At 36.3% G+C, this 10,843-nt stretch overlaps 2 protein-coding genes and 1 long non-coding RNA gene across 5 annotated transcripts; 1 reads left to right on the top strand and 2 right to left on the bottom strand.

The window, feature by feature from the left end:
• Positions 1–71: 71 nt before the first annotated feature.
• LOC150029642 (ribosome biogenesis protein BRX1 homolog 1-like) lies at positions 72–1,531 on the bottom strand. 2 transcript variants are annotated; one of them, XM_090302723.1, is made up of 3 exons: positions 1,305–1,531; positions 970–1,111; positions 72–832 (listed from the first exon to the last, which is right to left on the bottom strand). In XM_090302723.1, exons 1-3 carry the CDS (start codon positions 1,514–1,516, stop codon positions 674–676), a joined length of 513 nt encoding a protein of 170 aa, XP_090158849.1. In that variant the 5' UTR covers positions 1,517–1,531; the 3' UTR covers positions 72–673. The 2 variants fall into 2 exon arrangements, with proteins under 2 accessions (XP_090158849.1, XP_090158851.1); XM_090302725.1 differs by having other exon boundaries at positions 542–836.
• Positions 1,532–6,872: 5,341 nt separating this feature from the next.
• Positions 6,873–8,087, bottom strand: LOC137814095 (uncharacterized). Its single transcript, XR_016521156.1, has 3 exons — positions 7,951–8,087; positions 7,744–7,878; positions 6,873–7,665 (listed from the first exon to the last, which is right to left on the bottom strand). It is a non-coding gene; the product is annotated as an uncharacterized LOC137814095 (long non-coding RNA).
• LOC137814088 (uncharacterized) lies at positions 8,049–10,591 on the top strand. 2 transcript variants are annotated; one of them, XM_068616648.2, is made up of 2 exons: positions 8,049–9,420; positions 9,490–10,591. In XM_068616648.2, exons 1-2 carry the CDS (start codon positions 8,610–8,612, stop codon positions 10,389–10,391), a joined length of 1,713 nt encoding a protein of 570 aa, XP_068472749.2. In that variant the 5' UTR covers positions 8,049–8,609; the 3' UTR covers positions 10,392–10,591. The 2 variants fall into 2 exon arrangements, with proteins under 2 accessions (XP_068472749.2, XP_068472750.2); XM_068616649.2 differs by having other exon boundaries at positions 8,322–8,602.
• The last annotated feature ends 252 nt before the right edge of the window (positions 10,592–10,843 follow it).

Here is a 10,843-nt window from a genome sequence, read left to right as displayed (position 1 = left end):
TGAGTTCCGGAAATAAAAATCTGGAAACAAAAATTAAAATTCTATTTTGAATAAAAAAATCCGGAATTGAAAAATAACACAGAAAAAAAAATCCAGAAAAGTAATTATTGTGTTTCGGAAATGAAAATCCGGAAACAAAAATGAAAAACTCATTCCAGATAAAAAAATCCTTAATATAAAATTTTGTTCCGGAAAAAAAAATCAGAACACATATTTCGGAAAATTTTTTTAAGGACAGTTTCGTCTTTTCGCTGAGATGGGTGCAGTGATATGGTGCAGGAAGCAATTGCCTTAGGGTAATATGTCTCTTAATTGGGCCAAAATAGGCCCAAAAGCCACACATCAGTTTTGAAAATTTTAAGATTGAAAAACCCACTAATAAGGTGTTTAAATTAGGGTTGCAGCCCCACCACACACCACACGTCAGTTTTAAATATTTAGTATTTTTAATTTAAATTTTAAGTTTTTTATTATTTTAAATCTGAAATGGGCCATAGGCCCAAATCTTTTTATTTTAGAAATTAGGGTTAGGGTTTTGCACCCTTCTTCTTCATCAGCCGCCTTCTTCATCAACTCCGAGCCGCCTTCTTCATCAGCCGCCGCAGCAGCCCTTCTTCTTCATCAGCCGCCGCAACAGCCCTTCTTCTTCATCTACTCCTTCAAGCTCCGCTGCCTACCGATATTTTGGATATCTCCGATATCCGTTACCGCTCCGCCATGCCAATAGCGGCCGCCATGGGCCACCATGCGAAATCCGATTCGCCACCGCCTTGTTGTGGCGGTGGTCTGGAATTCCGCTACCGAAATCCGCCATGGCTGATATGTGATAACACTGCCTACAAGCATGCTTTAGATTTTCCAAATAGCGCAAACATAATGCAAATACTAGTCTAGAGAACAGCACAACGCATCAATCCTAAATCGAAGTAACACGGCACTGAAAAACCTTGTGGCATATAAATAAAATACCTCAAAAAATAAACACGAGGAGCAACTTTTGAGCTCAACAAGCTCGTTCAGGGTGGCGCCTTTAGTTTCCTTTGATTCAACCTTGTTATCCTTCTTGCAATGCGGCAAAAGTGACACCAAGTTCAACATCAAATGCCGGTACCTACAAATTAATGGAAAATAAATACTCCGCCCAAAAAAAATACCATTATAATATACAAAAACTGACTCACTGCACAAGGTTTCTCTGTTCTTAAACTTTGCACATCAAGACACAAAAATAGAGTAATACAAACTATAAACGAAAAAACACAAAATCTATAACTACAAGTCATGGGGTTTGTATTAGATTGTACCTGTAACTGATGCGCCTAGAGCAAGTGACCAAAACCTTCTCTTTGTTCCTGAATATTGGTGAACCAATGTTGCTGTCGTCGACTTCATCAGTGACTAGACTCTTATCCTTCCAACCCAAAAGGGTCCTCGTTGGTCTCTCTGGAGCAGTATCTTCCTTTTTGGGCTGTGCAACAAGTTCACTACTCTCACTGTGCTTTCTCTTCTTCCCCATTTTTTGCTTCAAAATCTGACACACCCAATAACCATAATCACAAAAATATAAAAAAATTGAGAACGACCCTTTAGAAAGTAGTGCGCCAGAGAATAAACGCACCTTAAGTTGGGCCTTTATAAACCGGTTTCGGCCCTTTTCGGATATGCTTATGAAAAGAGAATTTCTTCATGCACCTCCGTATATTTTTGTGTCACCCACATTGAAAATACTTTTTTATCTTTTTTACCACTCCCATAGATTTATACCATCCGGAATCAATTTAAAAAATTATATATATTTTGGACTATATAATCCAAAACCTAATCTCGAATTTAGAAATAGCTTGTGAATTATGTAAGGCAAATTTTTTCTGCACCATATCAATTTTAACCTCCACCATATCAATTTTTTAAATTTCCAAAACTACTCTTATTCCAAATTAAAAAATCCAAAATAATAATTATAATTGAGAAATAACAAAATACATGCTGGAAAAAAAAATTATGAACACAAAACTAAAAATACGGATAAAAAATTTTAGAATTCAAAAATATGTTCCGAAAATTGAAATCCAAAATATTTCAGATAAAAGTTTCAAAAATAATTTTTCCCATTTTTTTGTAAAGTTATTTTCGTCATTTATGAGGAGTATTTTTGTCATTTTCTAAAGCTGATTGGGTGCATGCTGAAATTGATAAGGTGGAGGGAGAAATTGCCACTATGTAATCCAAAATATATTTCAAATTACATATTCCAGAAACTACTTTCAAATCCATAAAAAAAATTTCAAAACATATAATCCAAAAGTAATCACTCATCTAAAAACAACTTTCAGAATCCAAAAACTAATATTATATTAAAAAAATCTGGATTATGAAAAAAGGCTTTCCAATTATATAATAAGCTAATTTCATATTAGAAAAAATACTTTCAAATTAGGTAATCTAGAATATTATAGAATGACATTTTTGGAATACAAAAATTTATGGAAGTGAGAGAAGAAACGTAAGGAGGTGTAGGAAGAAGCAATCTTACTACCCGCTTGCAGAAATGTTAAGTTCTAGGCCGTCCCGTTTCAATTTCTTGGGCTTCATTAGGTATGTTGACTCATGTTGGATCCTATTATTTACATTTCCCTTTTTGTGAAATGCACCCCCTTTTGTTGCTTTTCATTTAAAATGACATATTTTTACCGTATTTTTCCCTTTCAAAACTATTATCTTCTTTGCATTCTCTTTCATATCACACATTAACTTTTATGCTTTCAGTACCAAGCTCGCAACAATGCAATGCTTCTTCTTGAATAAATATAAATTGAGATTAAGTTTGTTTTTCTCCGATTAAATTAAACTATTTTCCACTCTTTTAATGTTATCCTTTTTTTTTGGCAAAACTTTGGCTGAAAATGTCACCTTAAAAAATAATTTCATAAACATTTTTTTATTCTTACATTCTGTAAAGTATTTTACAAAACACTAATGATTTTCATGTTATCAAAAGCACCATCTAACTTTTAAGAAAACCAAAACTTATTTGGAAAAGTACATTTCGAAATCTATAAATTAGAAGATTGCAGTGAGTAATCCAAATATTTATTTACCTTATTTCTAAAACATTTTTATCCATTTGTTATTTCAAAATGTACTTTACAGACGATATTTTATTTACATAACATTATTAAAAATACTCTCCAAAATTGGAATTAAGAAAGAGAAAATAAGTGCCAATAGATCATTTTAAATAAAATAATTGAAAGTTTAGTACAATTAGCAAAAAAAAATGTAAATTATTGAAGCCTCCAAGTTTTATAATTTCCATCAATTTATGACATTAATTAAGATGAAAATACAAACAAGCATAGGGTGCATTGGATTATAGGAATTGAACACATGTAAAGGAAGTTTACACTAACTCAATTAAAATAAAATCACTAAATAAAAACTACAATATCAAAATAATTAGTTATTGTTTAACTAAAATAGAAAACATTTTATAAACTAATTTTTTTTATGTAAAGTAATTTTTATTATTAATAAAAATTTATAAAATAGTTGATAAACCGTATCTAACTATTAACTACCAATTTTTTTAACTATTTACTACATATTTTAAATTAGTCTCTATTAGTCTTTTATAGAGTAATTTATAAACTAAAATATTAATAACTAAAACTTTGATAACTAATCTAGATACCAATTTATAAATTTTTATTAATGATATAAAATATTTTAGATAGCAAAAAATTTGTAGTCTTTAAAATAGTATCTAATTTAGATCTTACTCGATCAACCAAACCAAATTATATACTTAATTATAATTATTAGGGTTTTCTTAAGATTATATTCAATTAAATTTTCAATAGTTTATAAAAAGGAGTTCTATGATACAAATCCATTAAAATATAAATCACAAATGAAAGTGTTATAATATAATTTTGGAAAACATGAAACAAAATCAGTTTGAAAAGGTGAGATCTTCACTCACTTTATTTTTTTTGTAAAGTAAAAAGAAAACAACAACACCCTTTGTGGGCTTGTTTTTCTTTGTTCATGTCTTTCCTCCATAATTTGGTGGAAACGCTTACTAGATTTCATCAATAATTGGAACACTTTTGTCATTGTTTGTGTTACTTTTGCTGTTGGACAAATTAGCAAGCTGGAATTGGTTCTCTTAGAGTTTGTGGATCTTAAAGCAAAGGCAACATATTTGGCCATGATTCACTGTTTTTAATTTGGGGCCACCCACATGTTTGCTTTCCAAGGTTGAAGTAACTCTTTCATATAAAGAACCCTTTTCCCTTTAATGCTGCACGCTATGATTATATGTAAAGACTATTTTTAGTAACACAGATGATATGTTAATGATTTTTAACATGAAATGCATGCCCATGATGGAAGGTAATAAACAATCTAGTTATACCATTATCGGCAAATACAATAATGATATTCAAAGATAGGAGTTTATTATGATTCTGCAGCAATAGAAGAATTCCTTCTTAAAATATTATATCTGTTCTTGTAGGGACGGAACTTCCCTTAGAGACTAAGTGTCTTGAAGTCTTCTACCTATTTGACACTAATTAGCAATAAGAGAACAAGGAGTATAGTTGCCATTACATTTTGTTCTTACATGGTCAGGTTAGTCCTAGAGTGATTCCTTCTGTCTTCGTCTCCCCGTCTTCACAGTCTTCCGGCACGGTGGTCTCTAATTTGTTCTTCCTTTCTTTGAGATGAGTGGAGAAACCTGCAAAGACACTCCGACGATTAGTTAGTCCGAGTATAATATACAGGTGAGTTGAGAAAGGGAAAAATTACCTCTGACGCTAAGTCTTCTCTAGTATTTATACCTTTTAGATGGACTTCAGCTATTATGGGTCTGCTTCTGAGTCTAAAAGAGGACTCAATCATATTTTACCACCAAACTGACTTAATTACTTACTGTTAACCATGGATTTATGGTTTGTGTTTGGATTAAGACAATCATTAACCTTCTCAACCATTCGGTCATGTCGGTCTTTTCGACTATCTAGTAGTACACATTTGATCTAAGGGACTTGTCTATTTATATTTATAGTCGCATGTTTGGACCTGAAAGTATACGGTCGTATACGGATGTGATCCAATGAAACTCAATTGTCTCTGGATGGTAGTTTTTGCATAACTGTCTCTTCAAAGCAAGGAAATATTTTACTGAAAAGAAAAAGAAAGAGCGGAAAGGGAATAGGTGTTCTTTTCGTCTTTAGAATCAATTTGGTGAGTGCGTGTACCTGTCTGAGTTTTGCAGTTTGTGAGACATGCAGATCAAACAAAAGGGTATCGTTCCTTGTACATATGTAACAACAACCTCCACAAGTTCACTATTCTACTTCTGTCTCATACCATTTCATAAAATAAAAAAAAGTGTAGCCAATTTTTGAGGACCACTATTTCAGTAAACTGATTGAACTAAGAAACTTACTAAGACAAATTACTAAGAAACTTATTATAACACAGGCTTCTTCTCTCTTTAATCTGATACTTTTATACCTTAAGAGGGTAGAAAAACAAATAGTGGCAGAAATAAAATGTGAAGATATATTTATAAATAGATGTGGAAGATCTACAAGGAACAATAAATTGTATCACCACTGCTTTCAATGAATGATGTCATTTTTTTTATTGGTGAGGATTACTCTTACCTTAAGGTGAATGATTTCCAAAACTTTTGATGTAAAAAAGCATTACCTTTTACTGAACCTCGTATTCCGCAACAGAAACTAACTTAACAGAGAGTACAAGGTTAAAATCAGAGGTATTTTACTTTTTCAGAGAAAGAGAAAAGAAAAAGTTTTATTGCAATTTTGGTGCTGATTTGTCTCAACTCACCAGAAGAGGAGTATACTTTACATTCAAATAGAAACCATACCACTTACTATAGCCACCTAAGCAACTTCTGACATGGTAGAGAAACAATATTGGAATATGAAATGTGGGAAGGAATGAATATTGTCTGCTATCACTAGTTATGTGCAGCAAATAGAATAGCAGATACTGAATATTTATAGCGTTGGCATGGTATTTCTTCAACCTGTTCTGTTCATTAACCGAACCCGTAGCCACACTTTCACTGTAAAAAACTTCATTGTTTCTTTCTTCAATCTCTTCTCTCGTTCCCAGTTATCTGTAGACTAAAATAATCAAGAGGGCATTTTGTATGCGATAAATTCATCAATCATTTTGTGCAGATTTTTTCCAAATGTACTTTGCCATGTATGGTCAGGGAGAGTCATGATAAAAAGATCTTTTCTTAAGAATATGCTGTGTTGCTACAAAAGCATATTCGGCTTCTCAAAATTAAAGGACATACATGTTAAAGAATAAAATTCACTTCCATGTATAAAAAATCTAAACTTGTTACAACCTTAATCATTAAGTTTCTAATCAATGATTTTAAATGCATTTTTTCCTCCAAAATAGAATTCTCTCACTTCAGCCAAATATGCCAAAAGATCTCTTTCTCTTGATGATATAGGAGCATTCTATGCAGAGGAATGATGAACAGTGGAAATCACAAAGAGAAAGAGAGGAGAAAAGAATATATAATTAACAAGTTTTGGCTTTTGACCTTCTTCCAAGGCAAACAAATGAAAAAGGAATTATGTGCATTATATTAAACTCGACAACTTTCTATCCTCTTTTTCACTGTAGCCAGATCAGGATCGTGAGTATATAAACCAAAACTCAAGCCACAGTAAGTTCAATGCACCTGAATGATGTTTGATGAAGATAATTAGTTTTGGTCCCTAAATATCTGTTCAGAGTACTTAGTTTGATTGAAGTGATTGCAACTAAATGAAATGACAGATACACCATGATAGAACTAGAGAAAATGAAAATTTATCAAAGATATGTTGACTATAATTTAATAATTTAATACAAGGACTGTATTTACAAATACAAGTTCCATTCAAAATACAGTAAACAAAATAATAAAGCATCCGATTAGTGCAACTGAGAGTAATTAGATTACATAAAAAATACAGTATCAACAAAATAACTTAGTACATAAGTGGTTGCCATTGCCATTTCTATTGATCACGATCTTCTAGCTTCTTCTCTGTCTTGTGGCCATTTTTGTTCAGCACAGCATATTCAGAAAGAGGGAACAATGCCATATCCAACTTCTGTAATTAGTGTTGTGGAGAACATCTGATCCACTTCAGCTTCTACATCTGTTCTCTTGGCGAATCGACCCTTTATACGGGGTCTAGTTTCTGCATAGGCCTTCCTTGAGGCATACCTTATTGTCTTCTCAAATTTTCTTGTCTTCTTTTTCTCCCTGTACCTTAGGACTCTGGCCTCCCTGTCCATTGGAGAAAAGTGGGAAGGCATCATCTGAATGGGAGGTCCAGAAAATAGGTCAATCGTCCCTTTGGGGGGTCTTGTATGGGAAATTGAGACATCCCTCATGGGTGATTCAGGTACAACACCAATATCCAATGTTGAAACTGAAATCTGAGTTCAATGAAAAAAAGAAGCAAACTAAGGATCATACTTTAATAATTCAACTGGTTTTAAGAAAAAGAAGGATTGTCTTTTCTCAGTCGGTATCTTTTTCACATAACGTCTTTGTACTCTTCTTTAACTCCTTTACTTTTCGACTTCTTGAGCTCCAAACTCGGATAATATCTGTAAAAACATTCTGACGTTCAAGTCAGATTTCCAATATTTGATACTCGGTGCTATTAGTCCTGAAAGATGACATACCTTATGTACCTGTATGGATATTGGGGACTGAGTAATGTTGGTCCACGTCGATACAAGGTGTCTGCTTCAGTCTTAGTTGTCCTGTCATTCGAGTTTCCTTCTTCCTCGCGTGCCTCGGTCGGCCGGTGGGGGTACCTGCGATTGTGCTCCGACGCTCAAGTGAGTAATCTCTCTCAGTGAGAATCCTTGATAATCTGAAAAACATACCTTTCTCTCTTTCTTTCTCTTCTTTTGTATGTCCCCTTGGGCTTGGGCCCTCCGGGTCGTTAGTGGTTCGCGACCTGTTTTGTGGTCCTTGGGTCGTGGGTCGTGTTAGATGGTTTCCTGGGATCTAGGGGTGTTCCCGAAAATCCAGGGAGTGCTCACGTGTGTTTGTTGCTCAGTGGGAATTGTAAGCGTTTGTCCCACGTGTAACCACGTTCTTTGCTTAATTAGATAATTTACTTCGAACAACGAGGTCGTCCGGTGCCGACCGGTACACTTGCCCCCCAGGGTCGAAGTCATGGAAGGACGAAGAGTCGTATGAGACGCAGAGGGTTTTTGAGACAATGCTTGATAGCTGGCATCATTAATGTGTGGCAGAGATGTGACGCATGGCAGAGTTGCCGTTTGGGGATGCTGTCACATCTAGAACGATTGAATGGTAGGGATTACGTGCCGTTTCATATGCCGAGCGTGTTTGATCGTTAGATTAGATTTGATCTAATGGTGCTAGACGAACGTAGGGGTTTTGCTTCTCCTATAAATAGTGCTTCATTTGTGGAGTTGAGGGTTTTCCGTTTCTCTTGCTCTGAGTTTCACGTCGCTTGCTTCGTTTGCCAGGTGCTGAGTTTGTTGCCGGTGTCTTCTTCGATTCAAGGTTAGTCATGCCTTCTTCAGAGGGGTCTTCTAGTGTTGTGGGTTCGTCTTTGACTCGCGGTGCGAGTCAGGCATCGGATGGCCCAACGTATGACTGGGTCGATCCTGCCGTCCTTAGGATTCCTAGTAAAATAAAGTCCTCTGATAAATTAGATGAATTTCTTGCTGTCCATAAAAACTTTTTAACACCAGATTGTCCGGCAGAGGCGTTCTATGTCGATATATGCGGTATCACCGACCGTGTGTGTCACGGCCGGAAAAATTCTCCGCATGACTTTTTCTTCGTGTATAGCACTTTATTTTCTCATTTGTACGTATCTTTCCCCTTTGATGATTTTACCATGAATATCCTTCGGATACTTAATGTTGCACCAACCCAACTACATCCGAACTCGTGGGCCATTTTACAAGCCTTCCGGGTTATCTGTCAAATTTTTGGCCTTACGCCGACTCCTGAGTCCTTCTTGTACTACTATAATACTCATCCCAGCCATCCTGTGGGTTGGTTATCCCTATCCAGTCGTCCGGGTAATGTGCGTTTTGCTGCGTTTACCTCCTCTTACAAAAATTTCAAAGACTATTATTTTAAAGTTTTTGTGGAGCCGAACGGCCGAGATCTTTTCTATAATGCTGATGGGACTACCAAATTTCCCTTTCATTGGACCGAGAAACCTGCCACGCTTGAAAATCGATTTTGGGAATCTTTATCCCCTATTGATCAGGAGATTTTGATGATTATAAACCAATTGCCGTGTAGACTTCCCACTCGGGAACTGATAGGTCTTTATGGATCGTCCAAGCAATGGGCAGATCTGAACGGTGAGCATCTTTGCCCTTCGCTAGTTCGATTTGATATTTGACACTTATTTAACTGTGTGTGTTTTGCAGATATTCTCGTAACAATGGATCCAAGTTTGAGTAAGTTCATGAACAGCTTGAAAAGACAAGCGAAGAAGAGCAAGGTTGCTGCTATTGCTGGTGTGAAACCGAAATCCCCAATTGCTGTCATCGGGGAGGAGCCGACCGAGACTGCTATTGTTGCTCCAGTTGCGAATAAGAAGAGGGGCCGTCCGACCAAGGTGCCGAGAATCGAGGCGGGCTCTTCTTCTGGAGGCAAACCCATCAGCATGTTGGGAGTTGGGATACGAGTTGCCCCCACCATGCAATTTGATCTGCGACCAGAGGACGAGGGGATCTTGGCTGCCGTCCCGACTTTGGACCTTATTACAGAAATGGTAGAACTTCAGTGTCGGGCAGCGGTTGTAAGCCATGCTATTGGTGAGGAGTTGAAGAGGGCTGAGTCGGTCGTGATTCCAAAGTTAAAGCGGAAGCTTGACGACTCGGCCACTTCTTTGAAGAGAGCCTTGAAGTCTGTTGAAGAATGCCAAAGGGAGAGGGAGAAAGATATCCGGCTTGCGAAGGAAGAGCAAGAAGCATTGAAAACCGCTTTGGCTGAAATGACGACCGAACGAAATCTTTTAAAGAGAGAAAAAGATGGTCTGATGGTTGAAAAGGAGTCTTTGACCGCCGAAATCGAACAATGCCAAAGTTTTATGCTGCGTGTAAGTGAAGAGAGTTTTAATCAGGGCGTTCGTCAGGTAGCTTTCTTCCATGGTGTGCCGACTGATGATGACCGCTACGACCCGGGTATGGATGTGGTGGATGGCCGCCTAGTACCTCTTGGGGGCGAAGAGGGTGAGGAGGCAGAAGGGGCGGAGGACGAACGTCAGAATCGTGAAGAAATTGTGTCGGAGGCTCCGCAGCAGGATGAAGCCATCGAGATAGTATAATTTGTGAAAATATCTGGACCCGGGTTGTGGGCGTTTGAACAATTTAACTGCTTTTAGTTCTTGCTTTTTTCCGCGCACTTCTATTGTTTTTGAACGTATCATGTCAGTATTAGAAGTTATGCGCTCGGACGACACTTAAGTTACTAATTGTATGTTCTGACCAAGTTTGGTAGATAACGTTTAAGTTACAATTCATGTAACCCAAGTCACATGCTCTGACTGGACGAATGGTTGATTATTAATTTTTAATTTCTGACCAAGGTTGGCGGACGAGCGGCTAACCACTTAGGTTATGAGTCGCATGTTTTGATCAAGGTTGGTGAATAACGTTTAAGTTATAATTCGGATAACTTTAGTTACAAATTCTGACCGAAGGATTGGTTAATTAATAAATTAATTAAATTTCTGACCAAGGTTGGTGAATAACGTTCAAGTTATAATTCGGATAATAT

Source organism: Phaseolus vulgaris, chromosome 1, assembly GCF_051622355.1.
Source record: "Phaseolus vulgaris cultivar YP4 chromosome 1, ASM5162235v1, whole genome shotgun sequence".
NCBI lineage: Eukaryota > Viridiplantae > Streptophyta > Magnoliopsida > Fabales > Fabaceae > Phaseolus > Phaseolus vulgaris.
Note: the sequence above shows the minus strand (reverse complement) of the source record. Positions and strands in the feature narration are given on the sequence as shown.

Excerpts from the sequence above, each read along its gene's own strand:
- LOC150029642 (XM_090302723.1), bottom strand. The coding sequence starts at position 1,516 with ATGGGGAAGAAGAGAAAGCACAGTGAGAGTAGTGAACTTGTTGCACAG. Across the intron at positions 1,112-1,304 it reads TCTAGGCGCATCAGTTACAG|GTACCGGCATTTGATGTTGA; the intron begins GTACAATCTAAT and ends ATTAATTTGTAG. Across the intron at positions 833-969 it reads CCTCGTGTTTATTTTTTGAG|TGTTATCACATATCAGCCAT; the intron begins GTATTTTATTTA and ends GCTTGTAGGCAG.
- LOC137814088 (XM_068616648.2), top strand. The coding sequence starts at position 8,610 with ATGCCTTCTTCAGAGGGGTCTTCTAGTGTTGTGGGTTCGTCTTTGACT. Across the intron at positions 9,421-9,489 it reads GCAATGGGCAGATCTGAACG|ATATTCTCGTAACAATGGAT; the intron begins GTGAGCATCTTT and ends TGTGTTTTGCAG.